Source organism: Embiotoca jacksoni, unplaced genomic scaffold, assembly GCF_022577435.1.
Source record: "Embiotoca jacksoni isolate LCO1_2020_lvr unplaced genomic scaffold, fEmbJac1.0.p SCAF_13, whole genome shotgun sequence".
NCBI lineage: Eukaryota > Metazoa > Chordata > Actinopteri > Embiotocidae > Embiotoca > Embiotoca jacksoni.
In genome coordinates, this window is record NW_027185263.1 from 19,036,421 (window position 1) to 19,054,239 (window position 17,819).

Below are 17,819 nucleotides of genomic sequence, written 5' to 3' on the forward strand. Positions count from 1 at the left end.
AAACAGTTATTTACAGAAGTTGTTCAGCTGTTGACAAACAGTTTTTTCAATTATTTTACTTAAAAGTGGGAGGCTTGATATTGGTCCATAATTGAGGTGTCTAAATTGGCCTTCTTTAGGAGTGGTTTAATAACTGCAGTTTTTAGGGCCTTGTGGGAAGACACCTGAAAGAAGGGATGTGTTTACAATGGGCCATGCAGTTGGAAGTTCTTTGAAAAAGGGTATTGGTAGAATATCCAAGCAGGAGGAGGACTTCAGATGTTGTATAATGTCTTCCAGGCTTCTTTGGTTGATCGGATGAAATTGTGCCATGATATTGGAGTAGGTATTATGTAGACACGGGACAACACAAATCCCATGCTTGGTATGGAAGCACTGACTGCTTGTCTAATTTTCTGAATTCTTTCAGTGAAAAAGGAGGCAAATTCTTTGCAGTCCCAGGTGGATTGGAATTCAGCTCCGACTGACACTGGGAGGTTTGTTACCTGTTGACAGTAGCAATTAAGGCACATGCATTGTTATTGTTTTTGGTAATGATGTCAGAGAAGAAGTACTGCTTTGTCTTTCTCAGTTCTAAATTATAAATGCGAGGTCTCTCTTTATAGATGTCACAGTGAACCTGGAGATTTGTTTTTCGACACTCTTTTCTTTATTCTGACCAGCGTAGCATTACTCCAAAGAGGTCTTTGCTTGCCAGACACAACCTTCATTTTAGTGGATGCTGTGGCATCATCAATAACATTTTTAACTTTAGAATTTAAGCCATCTACAAGTTAATTGACTGAGATGTAAGAGAGTGCTGGTGTGGTTCGAACCCCTGAATAAATAGTTCACTGGCGTTTTCAGAGATGTAACACTTTGTCTCTACCTTGGTTTGAACATTTGTGTGCAAAGAGAAAGCACATTCAAAGAAAACAGAAATGATCGGAGAGTGCAACATCAGTCACAGCAGCCTTGAAAATGTTTAGACCTTTGGTGATGATTAGGTCTAGAGTGTGCCCTCTGTTGTGAGTGGGCCTTGTCACATGCTGAGTCAGACCATAGTTATTAAGGACACCACATAGTTCTATAGACCGTATGTCCTGGGGATTATAAACATGGATATTAAAATCGCCAACAATAACCAAAAATCAAGTCAAAATCAACAGAGTATAAAACGGTTCAGCAAAGTCATCAAAGAAGGTTGCACAGTATTTAGGTGGTATGTAAATGTTGAGGAATAAAGCCGGAGAGGAATTCAGAGCCACATATTCAAAATAAGTAAAATGACCATAGGACATCTGCTTGCATTGAAGAGAATCATTAAATAAAATATCAACTCCACCTCCTTTCTTATGCACTCTTATTTTACTCATGAAACTGAAGTTGTGAGGTGTTGATTCAATAAGAACAGCTGGAAAATCACTGCATGGCCTCAGAAACATATCGGAAACCATTGTCTGTAAACAAGGTTAGCTCTATAATAGAAGAGTCCTGGTGCTAAACTGGCCTGCCTGCTTGCCTGCAGTCCAGACCTATCACCTACTGAAAACATTCAGCAAATCATGAAATCAAAAATATGACAAAGGAGAGCCCTAACTGTTGATAGGTTAAAATTCTGTATCAGGCAAGAAAGGGACAGCATTTCTTTTTCAAATCTCCAGCAACTGGTTTCCTCAGATCCCGAGCGTTTACATAGTGTTTAAAAAAAGAGCCAATGCAACAGTGGTAAACATGCTTCCAACCCAACTTTATTGAAACATGTTGCTGGCATCAAATTCAGAATGAGCATATTTCTATATAATAATACATTTTCTCGGTTTCAACATTTAATATGTTGTCTTTGGTCTATTTTCAATTAAATATAGGTACATGATTTTCAAATCATTGCATTCTGTCTTTATTTACATTTAACACAGTGTCCCAACTTTTTTTTTTCTATTCGATTTCCAAAAGAAAAGGTTTGGATTTTGACCTTTAGTTTGTTTTTGTAATTTTTTTTTGTTTTACTTCTATTTTATTTCTTATCTTGTGACAATATAGGGACTGTGAGGAACAACATGTAGTTATTTGGCCAGGACACTGTCACATATAACCATTTGATTTTAGGAGGTTCCACTTAGTATATTTACTACAACTTTCTTTAAAGGCAGAACTTCTCAGTATTGTGAATTTCCCAATAGTGTAAATGTACAGAAATATGTCAGTGTTAAAACTACAAAATTATTGCTACACCCTCAGGTTGTTAAATCAGTCCAATACCCTAACAACATTATTTCTGATAAGATGCACAAACCCATGAGTCATATATTATGATGGTTGTTGATGTCATCTTCAAATGGCTGCATATCTTTCGCAATAAGAGAATATTGTTGATCTGTAGACACATGGGTTTGACGCATTTTCTTTTATTTGACAATACAGGACATCATAGAAGACTGACACATAATCTAAGTCCACAACATGTCGGCAGAATTTGCTCTTCTGACTTCAACACATGTAGCTTAATCACTTACAGTTAACAACAGTAGAACCTAATTGCTGGACACATGAAATGAATGGAAGGGCAAAGGATCAGGCACAGACTTTGCAATAGAAGCTGTTTTTGTTTATCCCCCTGATGCTTTCACTGCTAATAGTCAGGGAAGAGGTCCACTGGAAAACTTGGTAGGTTTATCATGTACATCAAGGCCACTTGGAATAAACTGCCAGGATAACAATAAGGCACTGTCTTTGACACCTGCTCACCTCCACTGATGAGCAGCAATTACAGACAGTGAATGTTTGATAGACATCTGGACAATGCAAACCCTTAAATACATTGTGCTTATGAATGTGACACTGAGTTCATTCAGTCATTATACACAAGCATAGGTTGGTGACACAGCACTTATGTATACTAAAAAATGTATGTGAGTTGTCTCAGGAAACAATTCAGCACACAACAGTTCTAGAGGCCACACAAAAATCTCTATATGACCATATGTTGTGCATTTTCCAGTTCACCAGTTACTTCAAGTTCCAGGTCCATTTCAAAATAATACTATACAGTGCATGTTTGACAGACATCTGGACAATGCAAATACGTCAATACGTTGTATGTTACACCTAGTTCATTCACTCATTATACACAAGCATGAGTTGATGAACAGCATTTATGCATCATGAAAAATGAATGTATTACGTGTTGTCTCAGGAAACAATCCAGCACACAACAGTTCTAGAGGCCACACAAATATCTCTATATGACTATAATGTTGTACATTCCCCAGTTTACCAGTTACTTCAACCTCCAGGTCCTATTTTTACTGTTACACATCCACCGTTCCACAGTAACCAAACTAACATTGTAAATAAAAAGCTCTTCATTTCACAACACAAATCCAGTACCTGAAAACCAAGGCAAAGATCGCTAGAGGTCAACAGTTTTTAGGTAGTCTTTTTTCAAATGCACTATGGCATGCTTGGGAATGTCTGAAATAAGCTGGAAAGTTATGCCACCTAGTGGGTTTATCACAAACTGCTTCATTGACGTATTCTTTTTAAAAGTGTGTGCCTTTGACTCTTGAACTTGATGCCATTGCATTAATAAGTTCATAAAAAATTTGGTTGAAATGCACTTATTGTAAGTCACTTTGGATAAAAGTGTCAGATAAATTAAATGTAATCAAAAGAGATCTTATCAGTCCGTGTCAAATAAAAGGTAGAAGTGTTGTGGGAGATGTTTAAGTCTTAAAAACTTTCAAAATTATAGATTTCAAAACTTTTTCTCAAAATTATTGAGGACTACGTCTTTGTTCTAGCATGACAATGGATTCTGAGGTGATTTTGTGTAATGAAGCCAGAGATTAAAAGGGTCTGGTACTGCATTTCCGGTTATTCATAAGGATACAATCATTCAGACATCCCATCTTTCGCTTGGTCCTTTGATTGAATTTAACAATCACAGTTCTGACATTTTTTTCTTTAACAAACTGTTTGCTGGCTTTACTATAGGCCAGCACGTACATCCCCCTACGTGCCAGCCCACATCGGCCTGATGATCTTACGCCTAATAACAGCTGGAGATAGTTGATGGGCATTGCAGGTGATGTCCCTGCATGCTTATACTATTTATGCCTGATCAGGGACTTCAGTTACTGATCAAATTTCAATAAAGGTGTTTCTTCACATTTACACAGTCCCTAGTCCTATTTCCTTTGGGCTTTAAAGGGTGGCTATAGAATTATAGAGCTTCATAGAACACACATTACTTGGAGTATCACTTTATCAATTGTGAAAGCCTTGTCTGTCCACAGAAACTTGAGATGTAGAAAGTGGTTCAACTAGTTCTGTGTAAATGAGAAAAAGTACAAAACAACTAAAAGGCAGTCTCGTGATGTCTTGCTTGTATATAGTGAGGTAAACCAATATGTCACCCATTATTTAACTGATTCAAATCCCAGTTTAGCTTTGGCAACAAAAATGATTGAGATTAAAAAAGCAATAATTCTATTTGTAGCATGTTTTGATGCAGACATTTTACATAACAAGTACAACGTAAGCTGGTGGCCAAGCAAATGAATCAAGTCAAAGCAGCTGCGCTTCATTGATACAGCATCAATTTCACTTTCTTGCTGGCAGTTACTGTCATATTTGTAGCAAGCACATTTAAAAACACAATGATGCTTCTTAAAAAGGGACATGATAGAACAATGTTGTAGGTAGACCATTCTTGGCTTGTAAATTACTAATAGGCAATAGTTTATACTGTATTCAACCCAAATCAGGCTAACATCCTTAACCTCTTGAAAATTTGCCACAGCAGCGGCTCACACAACATTCATCCATTGCACTGAAAATGAATGATCAAATAAGACAGCTACACTTTAATAAAAGTTACAGAAAAGCTTGTCTAATAAATTATGATTGATGGAAAAGTTCTTTGATTTTTTTTTTTTAGAGCGTATTCAGTACCATACTGCACTTAGTAATTCACTACAATGCAGAATCAAAGGGTCCCTGGGATGGTTCCTTAGGATCTACATGACCCCTGACAGTGGCCAGGGTTCCCAGCAAAGGCAGTGGCAGGGGGGCATTGGCAGGTCACTGTGCAGATGGTGTCTGGATTTGGCAGTCACCATCATTCACTTGGTCCCCATTCCTGTATTTCAGTTCGTCTTTTGTGGTTCAATGTGAAATGTGGGCCAGACTCCACACAGAAACTGAAGTTAGGATATGGCAATAGGTTATGGCTTAGATGTCAAATATATGTAATCACGATGAATAAATGAATGATATTAAATAAAAGTGATAATATAGACAAAGAGATAGACATACCTTTACTTTTGGTCTGTACCTGAGGTAGGTTGACCTAATCTGCAAGCTAAAATAAAATGAGCATTTTATTATAATGTACGTAAACTGTACTTATCATAATTGTTGTAATGTAAATGGCAGAAATAAGAAGTTACCTGAGAAGTATGTGCAGGTAGGATCCCAGACCTGTAAAGATGTGCCACCAGGCGTGGAACTGTGTTACAACTCCAACACCAAGGGGCAGTGTTTGTCTACTGGCTCTGAAATGTAAGGAAAATGTTGACTAAACATCTTGCATTTTTGACTTTTGGAGGACTATATACAGCTGGATCACTTGAACTAAGGCAAAGTATAATCTTTAAATACGCTTCTCTGCTAAAGTTTATTATTGCATCTGCTGTTTTAGGCTATCTTGACTGCTAAAGCTTGTATGTTTTTTGGTAGCTGGAATTGTTTGTGATTGGATTCTTGTTTTCACTCAAGTAACTGTGAGTCATACAGAACAAGTTCAGAGTTAAACTGCTGGTCTTTTATTTCCAATTCTATTAAAGACTAAGTTGTATTTGACTTTCTACCGTTCGAGGTAAAAAGACTTGTCCGGGACAAGTTGGGACAAAATCTAGAGACTGTCTGAAAGTTTTCTTTGTTTAGTAATCAGTGGTGAGTTCCTATTGCCGCCCATTTGTAACACCTGGTGACGGGAGGCCTAACGAGCAGGGGGTGTGGTCTGACCAGCTGTAGTCAACCCTGTTGTAAAACCAGGAAGTGTTTGAAGCGTCAGCGAGGGCTCGTCGTAGGAAGACTCGGAGGATAAAGACAAAGGAGTCTTTCGTTGGAGTCTCCGGGGGACGCTGAGTATAACTACTGCCATCTGAGTATGTGTGTACTTTCCGTACCTGTGCGTATATCTACTCGTAGATACTATAGGACTCACACTCGTTCACACCAACACCGTAACCTTTCCTGTTATCTATCCCACCCGTTCCACTCATACCCAACACCTCGTCACAGGACGACTCTGGAACTACCAGTCAGCTACCCGCAAGACAGACTTCATCTCTGGCTTTGCTATCCAGCAATCACTTGACTTCCTTGCTCTCACTGAGACCTGGATCACACCGGACAACACGTCCACCCCTGCTGCTCTCTCCTCTGCCCTCTCCTTCAGCCACACACCCAGACCCACTGGTAGGAGTGGTGGTACAGGTTTACTCATCTCCCCCAAATGGAGCTTTTCTCTTTACCCACTTCCACTTCCTACCCCACTGTCTTTTGAGTTTCATGCTGTGACAGTTTCTCATCTGGTACAATTAAACATTGTTGTTCTCTACCGTCCTCCAGGTCCTTTGGGAGATTTCTTGGATGAATTAGACATCCTCCTGTCAAACTTCCCAGAAAATGGCCCTCCACTTGTCCTTCTGGGTGACTTTAATATCCAGACTGAGAAGTCATCTGATCTTTTGCTTTTACTGTCTTCCTTTGCTCTCTCACTCAGTCCTTCCCCTCCTACTCACAAAGCCGGTAACCACCTGGACTATATTTTCACCAGAAACTGCTCCACATCTAACCTCACTGTAACTCCACTTCATGTCTCTGACCACTTCTTTATCTCTTACTCTCTCCCTCCCTCAAACTGACAACCCTCCCACATCAACTGACTCTGTACCTGTCCATCGCAACATTCGCTCCCTCTCCCTCCTCTCTGGCCTCTTCTGTTTTATCTGCCCTCCCTTCAACTGACTCTTTCTCACTCATGCACCCTAACTCGGCCACAGACACTCTCCTTTCTACTCTGTCTTCCTCTCTTGATTCCCTCTGTCCTCTTACATTACGACAGGCCCGCAAGTCCTCCCCAGCTCCGTGGTTGTCTAACCCGGTGCATGCTGAGAGAGCCACTATGAGAGCAGCAGAAAGGAAATGGAGAAAATCTAACCACCCTGACGACCTGCTCACCTATCAATCCCTCATCTCCTCTTTCTCTGCCTCTATCTCTGCAGCCAAAAGCTCCTTCTACCGAACCAGAATTCAATCCACATTTTACAATCCCAAAAAGCTATTCTCCATCTTTTCCAACCTCCTTGACCCCCCCCTCCTCCTTCCACCCTTCTACCAAGCCACTTTGTCAACTACTTTACTAAAAAGATTGATGACATACGCTCCTCATTTTCAAACCCAGCTTCTGTAACTACATTTCCACCATCTTCATATTCATCCCCTGCGCTTTCCTCTTTCACCCCGTCTCCCAATCAAGTTCTTACCTTGGTAACCTCTGCCCGCCCAACCACCTGCCCTCTTGACCCCATCCCATCTCACATTCTCCAGTCTATTGCTCCTGACCTTCTTCCTTTTCTCACCCATCTTATTAACACTTCCCTGTCAACTGGCTGTTTCCCAAACTCTCTGAAGGAGGCGAGAGTGAACCCTCTCCTGAAGAAACCCATCCTCAACCCAGCTGAAGTAAACAACTACAGGCCCATATCTCTTCTTCCCTTTCTTTCCAAAACTCTCGAACGAGCTATCTTCAATCAACTCTCCTCCTATCTTCACCATAATAACCTTCTTGACCACCAGTCTGGTTTCAAGGCAGGCCACTCAACAGAGACGGCCCTCCTTGCTGTCTCTGAGCAACTTCACACTGCTAGAGCAGCCTCTCTCTCCTCTGTCCTGATCCTTCTTGACCTTTCTGCTGCATTTGACACAGTGAACCACTAGATCCTTATTTCCTCCCTTCAGGACCTCGGTGTCTCAGGCTCTGCTCTCTCCCTGTTCTCATCCTACCTCAACGACCGCACCTACCGGGTAACTTGGAGAGGATTGGTGTCTGAACCTTGTCCTCTCACTACTGGGGTCCATCCTCTTCTCTCTGTACACCAACTCTCTCAGCTCGGTCATTCACTCGCATGGCTTTTCCTACCACAGCTATGCTGATGACACCCAACTGATCCTCTCTTTTCCCCGATCTGAAACACAGGTAGCCGCACGAATCGCTGCCTGTCTGACTGACATCTCTCAGTGGATGTCCTCACACCACCTGAAAATCAACCTCGACAAGACCGAACTGCGCTTCCTTCCAGGGAAAGACTCTCCCTGACTACTACCTTGGACAACTCTGCGTTATCCCTGACCCTGACTGCTAGGAACCTCGGCGTGACACTCAACAGTCAACTCTCTCTTACTGCCAACATCACTGCACAACATCAGGAGAATACGTCCTCTTCGCCTCAGAAGGCGGCACAGGTTCTGGTCCAGGCTCTGGTCCAAGTTCTGGTCCAGGCTCTGGTCATCTCACGCCTAGACTACTGTAACTCCCCCCTGGCAGGTCTACCTGTTAGTGCCATCCGACCTCTGCAGCTCATCCAGAAGGCAGCAGCTCGACTGGTCTTCAACCTCCCAAAATTTACTCACACTACTCCGCTCCTCTGCTCCCTTCACTGGTTACCAGTAGCTGCCCGCATCCGTTTCCAAACATTGGTACTTGCGTGCCGTGCTGCGAACAGATCGGGTCCAGTCTATGTCCAGGACATGGTCCAACCCTACATCCCAGCCCGCTCCCTCCACTCTGCTTCTACCAATCGGCTTGTTGCTCCCTCACTGTGAGCTAAACACTCTACAAAATCACGACTGTTTGCTGTCCTGACTCCTAAATGGTGAAATGAGCTCCCCACCGACATCAGGACAGCGGAAACTCTGTACATCTTCCGCCGCAAACTAAAAACACACCTCCTCCGACTTTACCTTGAATAGTTGAACTTTAGTAGCGCTTAAAATGGCACTTACTGATAGCACTTTGTAGTTTGGCTTTCTTGAAGAAATTGTATTTTCTTGATTCTTGTTGTTCTGGGTTTTGTACCCTCGTGGTTGAAATGCACTTATTGTAAGTCGCTTTGGATAAAAGCGTCAGCTAAATGAAATGTAATGTAATGTAATCTTCAGTTATTAAACAATTTTTTTTTTTATCTCCTAAAATACTAGTTTTCACAAGAGGATGGTAATATATTGTCTACAGCAGGGGTCTCCAACCTTTTGTCCTCTGACAGCTACTTTGACAAAATCGAAGTGTACGAGAGCTACTCATGTTTAGTAACATGCCTACTGCAGTGCACGCGACTAGTATGTGGCCAAACTGTTTTGAACAGTGTCAAATAAAGAGTTCTAATATAAGATTTAACTGCGAAAATTCAGTGTTTCCCCCTGCCCCTCCCAAAAAAACACTTGTCTTGGTCAAAACCTAGTATATGGCTGAACCCTGCAAGAAACTGGAGGGCTGTTAATATGAAAAGTTGCGGCATTCAGCCGATTAGCGGTGTAACATTGATTTCTCACTTACTCAGTGACAGACACTCACTTTATTGCTCTAGCCCCACTGTTGCGGTCCAGACAAAATTATTGTATTTAAGTTATTGACATAATTTATGAGCACCCATTTCTTTTCAGCTCAGTATGAGAGTCTCTGCTGTGTTTTGCAGGCGTTGACGGTCACGTTGGTTTCAGCCCTCTGATTTCTGTGTGTTTCACAAGGGGTGGAGCTCAACCCAGCCTGTCCCCCCCTCCGCTACACTTACACAGTGTAGAACATACACAGGGGAGGGAGAGTGAGGGGAGATTGTTCACTTGTTGATCGATCGCATTGTCATTCTCAGACAGGTTTAAAAAAATGTATAAATAAAAAATACTGAAATGGATTGCCAAATATACTTGGGAGGCCCACCCAAGTAAGTCTATGAAACACGACATATTGTTCGAACCTTCAGCAAGCTACTCAGAAGCGGCAGCATGTTGGAGACCTTGGTCTAAAGCTTCATTACTTTATATTTTTTTATTAGAGAAACTGTTTGAAACTACATTGGTTTTATCACAGTTGATGATGATTTCCAGGTACTGATTTTACTTCGAGTTTGTCTGACCAGAGATGAAAAACATAACATTAACATACATTTTTTACATCATCATTTTCCACAATCAAGTTGTTAAAAGGAAGAAATTTCATTTTGTTTTTAGAAATCCACAATTAAGGACATTGATGCATAACAAAACCCTTCGTACTAACTTCAACCACTCACCTTAATGAGTCACAAAATATATTGTCAATGTTCCACAGAAGGAAGCCTAACATAAAGATACCTAAGGAGGTGTAACACAGCGGCCTGAGAAATGGGTACACCCTGAAATCAGAAAACAAAATCAACAAACGAACCACCATCAGAATATCGTTACTATTGTCCAATAATTAAAATTAGCTTATTTTACATGGTAATCTTTAATGGTCCTCTCGGTTAACTTACCATGTTACAATGAAGATAGATCGCATCACTAGGCAAGCTACTAGAGCACCATACATGACCTGCAAAAAAGAGGCAGGTATTTGGGTTTGAAACACTGCAAAACTTGCGGGTAGAGGCAGACCAAATTGTGAGCTATTTAAACATTTTTCAACAGGTCACCAGACCTCAAATGATGTCTTTAAATTGCTCAACTGGACCTGAGCAATACAATGAGAGTAATGCTAACATAGCATGCTCGCACTGCCTGTTTCCATGTTGTTAGCTGTCATAGAAATTTGGCTTTCTTGTGTGTAGCAAGCATTACAGCGAATCACCTGTATTTCCAACGTGCTCCTCTCACGTTTTAGTTTTTTCACCTTTTAGTAATCCGATTCCTGTTGTATACCACCTTTGTGTTTGCCTGCCTTGCCCTGATTGTGCTCATCTGCTTTTAATAGTCTTCCCGCCCTTATGTGTCTGCTGCATTCAAATGGAACTCGTGAGCTCGTGGTTACAACATTGGAAGTCGTGTCTACCATATGCTGGGTGTACAAATGGTTGAATTGTAAAAACGGCGTTGCTGGGCAACAGCAAAGTGGACGGCATAAAGAGGCCGGTATAAAGAGGTCCCACAACAACACAACAATTGAGCAAACTAACAGGCAGGTAACATAGTGCAGGAAATGCAAAGGCTCAGAGGGAAAAGTTTAAGCTATGTGGAAAATCAACATTTTCTAAAGTTGGCTATTATCTTAGTTATGAAGAGAAATTCTACATGACTAAAATTACAATTTACTAGATTAACCTCCAACGGAAAAATGTATTTCCATCAGCCAACACCTCATAACTCATGAACTCTGGGATTATCACACATTTTGTGTTCCGCTGTCGTGAATAAACAAACAGGGGACCGTTCCGATGGACTCTTGTGTACACAGTAAATACGTACTGCAGCCATATTCCCTTCTGTTCATAGCTACTCTGTGTGTACGTTTTACTGTTTTTTGTAAACTAAGCTTTAGCACCATCGGTGCTCAGGCCCTAATAATAATTCCTTGGATAAAAATAGGGCTTTCGCACCATCGGTGCTCGGCCCCTAGTTTTATACACACGTCCTGTTAGAAGATGCTGCACTTTGTTTTTGTGCAGACAGTAGGCCTATGTGTTGAATTAATATTATTTACCTTCACAGCAGAGGTTAGCCTTTGAATTCTATTTTGAAATCCCCTCCAACCAATTGAGGAAGATAGCGGCCTACCTCTGAGCCAGGTTCTGTCAGAAGTTTCTTCCTGTTAAAAGGGAGTTTTTCCTTTCCACTCTGGGAGGTTTTTTTTCCTTTTAAAGCTGTCACTCTAATGTGAATTGTTGGGTTTCTTTCTATAATGTTGTTACTATGTAAAATATTTCTGTGATGTGCAGAATGCTTATTATCATAGAAAGTGATTTTATAATACTCTTTATCAGATAAAAATGAAATTTCTTATCCTTGATTTGCAATTTTGGTAATCATGCAATTTTATTACAAAAAACTGACTGGAACTCTACAAATTATATCACAGATTTAGAGAAAAACAGTCGTGCTGCAAAATCAAGCATTTTTGATCTGGAGGGATGCATAGGGGTTTAGTATTCTTTTTTTTTATGATACACCTCAATGAACACTCAATATACCTGCTTTGAAAGGTTACTTTATGTTCAACCACCAGCATGCACCAAATGGAGTGTACATGTGTTGGCAAACCCCAAACATTACCTTAGCACACTGAGTCCTCATAGCAAACAATTAGCAATATAAGCCAGGTGAACATGATGCATAGCATTCCCTTACCTGGTGAAACACTGGCTCCTTCCACTCTAAGTATACCTACATGACATCAATAGAGAAACTAGTCAAGGGTATATGATGGATGTTATGCTTCATTTAAAGTATGGCTCAAAGGAAATGGTCAGGACTGTCAAAGTGAATGTTGATACTCACCACAGTGACTGAGATGCTGAAGATTAATAATAATGCAATAGGAAAAAAACCAATGCTGTCCTTTTGCTTGAAGCACTCATATCTGTAATAAAGAAAGTGTACGAAAAACACGAGTCCAGTTAATCAACAGTTTCTTAACATACAGTAATACAGTCTAAAATAGATGACATGCTGCACTTTTGTGAACTGGACCCAGTTATCAGTGAGGAATTCTCAAGTTCATGTAAAAGCCACAGTGACTCAGCTTTTTGCCAGTGATCGTCTGTATTGAGTGCTTTAACAACAATAAATCCAAAAGGATGACAGACTTACAGACAGTATAGAAAGACACATGTACTGTAAATCATCGGCAACTCGTCCAGCAACTGCAGATGACAAAATAGAAAAAACACAGTTAAATCACAAGTTCAAAAGACCTAACCTCACCTGACATCCTCACATCCAAGTGCCCCTAATGCCAAATCCTGGGTGTGTAGATTACATGGATACTCCCAGGAAGCTATATAACCCCACCCCTTAGCCCACCTGCATCTCATATAGCAGCGTCATGTGGAAGCACCAGGAACCAACACCGACAGCTAGGTGAAAAAGAGTCAAGAACAGAGTAAAGACATTATAACATATGCACTAAGAATGGCATCAGCAGAACATATTAAGACTGCAAAAGCTGTTTTCAATAACTGTTAGATGTATGAGCCTGCTTCAGTGCTAATGGAGAGGCAACACACTAACCTGCGAGTCCAAGGAATGAGCAGATATAACGAAACTCAAGGCCGTCACGAAATGTCTGGATGGCCCCATAAATGGGAGGAAGAATCATAATCAGGTTACTAACAGTGTTCCCTGTTCAAAAAGACAAAACAAAAAGAAATCATAGCAACACAACAGGACCTTTAAGATATCTTAACATCTTTGAATGGCTGTTTGTTGAGGTGACATCACGACAGTGAGTGTTCAGTGACCCAGCCTTGTTTACAGGTTGTGATCATTGTAACAACTACATGAGTGGCATCTTATTGCCACGATTGCAGTGGTAAAATAAGGGTAGGTAAACCAATATGATTACACATCATTGTTTGGAATGAAACAAGACTATGACTTTATTGATTTGTCTAAATCTGACAGAGAAGTCAACAGAGGAATGGAACATTTGCATTTTGTTTCTCAGCTGATCAGAACTGAAATTTTCTGACCATTTTACTCATGTAAACACACCTTAAACAGCATGAGAAGACAAGTCAATATCAGTGTTTTCCCCAGTTGTAGCAGCAGGTTTTGTGCATACATTGTATCTGTATTGAGGCCTACGCACATACTGTAAATTACGTGTGCACAGTAATGAGATGGGAAAAGACTGTCTTGCCACAGCATATATTCCGAAGGATTTTGGGAAATAACTTTTGTCAAACATAATAAAAGTAAAATAAAAACAACAACTATTGATATTTGACAAAACAGATATTAACACAACCACTCAAAATTCAAATTTGATTTGACTTACAACCTATTAGTTTTCTGTTTGACCCATATCACCCTTACATCTTCATGCTTAACTGAACTTTTTTCTAAGGATTGATTTACATCACTTCACACATCAATAGTCTCCTGTTAATTATACAACAACCGTTTAGAAATATGGGCTTTTTGTTCATTTTGAGGATTTTGGGGGGGGGGAATATTAAATACCTTAATTTAATTTTAGTGTCACACAATGCATATCAATGGTTTCCTGTTGGCTATAATAACAACTCTTCGATTGAAAAATAAAAGTGCTGTTGCATAATTTTGAGGAATTTTAATTGGAAAAAAAAGAGGAAATTATTGATATTTTGACACTACACTAAAACAGATTTAAGAAATTTTGTAATTTATCAATTAAAAAATCCCCTAAATTATGCAAAGTCTTATTTTTACAAACTAAGTCTGCCTGGAGGACAGGTAGCTTTGATAATAATTAGTTTGTAGCCTACATCCGTGCAGTATGAATGAGACGTTTGTGTTTCAACGTTTAATTAAGGAGTTATTGATCCAAGAAATTCAAATGTGCCAATATATTTTCCAGTTTTTCCAAAGTTGTGTTTTCTTGTCCTCCTATCGAAGTGTGTTTGCTGTAACGTTACTGAGTGACACTCACTAAGTTATAGAACTGTTTTCCTTCAGCAAATAAACATGAAAACGTGAACACATCTGATGTGTCATTGTGGACATCTACCCTCTTGTTGTTTTTACAATCGTTGTGCTCTCAATAGTGGCTCAGCACAAACTTTATATGGTTGAATAACACGTCTGTGAATTGACCTGGATATGAAGCATCCTTAAAGCAGAAAAAGAAAGAAAAAATTCTAAAGAGATGAGACAGAGGGCAGTGTTCAGCGACCGACAGACCTCTGGCTTTCCCTGTTAGTTTTATTATTCAATATAGATTCTATTTTATTGTGTTTTTTTACTGATATCAACCTACAGCAGTGATTGGCTGAAGCACCTTGTACTGTTGTACTTACGTAACAGTAAGCCAATTTATCGCTTCAAATTTGATCCCCAGTCCGTTCTGAAATTATATGGCTACAACTTACATAATCATGAGAGAACATCTAAGAATACATTAATTAAATGAAATAAACACATGTAATTAAAAACTCGTGTTTCAACCTTGTGTTTATTATCTCCATCGCTGTCAGTCAGCGCAGGCAGGTCTCTGTGTTTGAATGTGTGCTGCCACTCGCTCAGAGGATGATTTTTCACATAGATGAGCTCCACCCAAACTAAGGATGAGCAATTACACCATTATCTGTATCTGTATTTATTAAACCAACTAAATTGTCTCTATCCATATCTGTGCTCGGAGGGGGCGGGGCTTGATCCGGAAGTGGGTGGGACGTTTTTCATTTAATTGATATAAGTTGATCAAATATTGCTAAATTTATTATTTATTAGAAAACTATTTACGGAACAGCCACTGAATTGAGTTTCAGAGCAATGTCACAAAACTAATAGAACTCTGCCAATTTCTTTTTTAATAAAAGTTACTATATTTATTATTGTTGAGCTAAAGTGAAAAAAAGTCATGCTAGTCATATAACAATTAAAATGAAAATAATAATGTATTTTACTTTGTATTTTGTTCAGCAAATAATGTGTGAATCTGTCTGTGTTTACATGTTTACATTTATTCACATAGAGGAGCTCCACACAAACTAGGTAAAAAAGTTTCTTTTATGTGAACATTTCCACGATACTCAACACACACATTTTGTATCACATCTTAAATTCAACAGCATGTGCAGGCTTTTTTCTGTATGCATTTATATACATTTTTAATTGAAGGGGGGGTATTTTTTGTATCTACAATTACCCAATTACACAAGCATGCACTGTAGTAACATGGAAGAATGCAAATATAGCTGAGTAAGTCAGTGAGTAAGACCAATTTCATCTGTGGGAAACGAGTCGGAGGCAGCACAAACCTATAGCCAGTCTGTTACCTGCATGACTAGGTAATGACATGGCATGACTGGCTAGCCCCTAATAATGACCAAGCTTAAAAGTGAAGGTAGTGAAAACCCTGAAAATAGCCGAGGGTTCATAGGGTCAAAAGAACGTATTGGGTGGAACTCAGCTGCGTGAATAAATGTTCCTAAACATGAGTAGTTTTTGGACACAGCTCTTGGATTTTGTCAAAGTAGCTCTCATAGGAAAAAAGGTTTAAGACCTGTGAACATGACACTTTCCCCTTTATCAGCAGGTGTCTGATAAAAGCCAAGGCGTTTCCACAAGTCCTTGGAGTAATCATTAAAAAATATGTGGACTTTGGTTACTGATAATAAACGCACACATACCAACACTACTACAGCATTGTGTATGTTTTGTTTAGAAATTTCAGTGACAATTGCAAACATCCGAATGCGATGTCCCCTTGTGTGTAAGAGACTCTTTACGTCCTCCCTTTGTGTCTGCTTACACCAGGTGCTGAGACATTTCACAAAAGCACACACAAAACATTGTGGAGCTGCTGCTTTGCTGCAGGAACTACGCAACATTCCAGCCATTATTATTATTATTATTACTATTAATAGTTTAAATATCATACAAATTACTATCCAGATGGATAGCTTGGTCAGTCACATTTGTGCAAACAAAATAATATTCAGTATTAAGGCCAGTGCCGAAGTCTAGAAATGAAATCCAAGAATACAGCAGGGTTACAGTAGGCCATTTCAGAACAATAAAATTAAGTGTATAACATTACAAAGAAAGATGAAAACTAAACTCTGACCCAATCTGCTTGAATTCCCTTTGGACTAACCTTAGATATGTGTGATAGCCCAAGTCTTTGCCATGTCATTTTGTGCTTCGGGTCCTGCTGACACAGACGCATTCAGAACAGTCCGACACAAACAAAGTTTAAATCTAACAAAATGGTTCCTGAGAGACCATTATTTCTATCATTACACAAAGCAATGAAGCACCCTGAAAGGAAGAAGTCACTCATACCTAAAATCGGAGTGGATCATGTGAAGGACTAACACAAACTTGTTACAAGGAGGAGCACATCTCTGAGCCAACTTGAAATTAAAATGGGTTTCACGTCGGCTTTGGATTAATGTAAAACTGTGTTGTGTGTCTATCTCGCTGCAAACGAAAGTATGCAAATCAGCTCGAGACAGAACAGGTTGACTGTATCTCAGCAGCAAACAGCGTGATCTTATTCCTGATTAATTTATGGCTACAGGAGGTCAAATTAAGTTTATACAGAACAATTATTATTTGCTGAGCTGAACCACGATACTGAAATCCACAACAGTATTCTCACAGCCGCTGATCCTACCTCATGTTTACGTTATTGAGGAGCGACAGAGCGTACACAGTGACCCCCCCCCCCTTCCCCTCCCGGTCTCCCCCTCTTCTTCCAAACCTTCCTTTAAATGAAACCTAAATTCCACAGGTTTTAAAGAAAAAAATACGGGTCCATTTAACTCACAAAATTCCGCGATGTAAAAAGATACGACATAATTTTCTTCACACCAGTCGAGCGTTGAAGTCGGCCGCCCCCAGTATCCTTGCCTGTTTGTCGAGGGAGCCATGATGGAAGAGGAGGAGACTGTGCGAGTGCTAACGGATTTGTAGTCCCATTACAGAACGAGCGCTCCGTGATCCCTGTTCCGGCATGATGTAGTTACACTAAACACCACGTGCTACAGCTATTATAGCTGCAAGCAGCAATTTAAGGGAATAAAGCCTTTTTGCGTTCCGAAGAAGGAATTAGTTAATACAAAAACTAAAAACGGAAGCAGCAATGAACTGTT

The 17,819-nt window shown here is 39.9% G+C and overlaps 1 protein-coding gene across 6 annotated transcripts; it reads right to left on the reverse strand.

Annotated features, from left to right (window-relative positions):
- Positions 1 to 1,713: 1,713 nt before the first annotated feature.
- Positions 1,714 to 17,597, reverse strand: acer3 (alkaline ceramidase 3). 6 transcript variants are annotated; one of them, XM_069147092.1, is made up of 12 exons: positions 17,495 to 17,594; positions 16,820 to 16,873; positions 13,249 to 13,303; positions 13,042 to 13,094; positions 12,829 to 12,881; positions 12,517 to 12,598; positions 12,367 to 12,402; positions 10,560 to 10,618; positions 10,338 to 10,439; positions 5,433 to 5,537; positions 5,299 to 5,344; positions 1,714 to 5,170 (listed from the first exon to the last, which is right to left on the reverse strand). In XM_069147092.1, exons 1-12 carry the CDS (start codon positions 17,522 to 17,524, stop codon positions 5,102 to 5,104), a joined length of 744 nt encoding a protein of 247 aa, XP_069003193.1. In that variant the 5' UTR covers positions 17,525 to 17,594; the 3' UTR covers positions 1,714 to 5,101. The 6 variants fall into 6 exon arrangements, with proteins under 6 accessions (XP_069003193.1, XP_069003194.1, XP_069003191.1 ...); XM_069147093.1 differs by having other exon boundaries at positions 13,249 to 13,359; positions 17,495 to 17,529; XM_069147090.1 differs by lacking the exon at positions 16,820 to 16,873 and having other exon boundaries at positions 13,249 to 13,359; positions 17,495 to 17,597.
- Between the last annotated feature and the right edge of the window lie 222 nt (positions 17,598 to 17,819).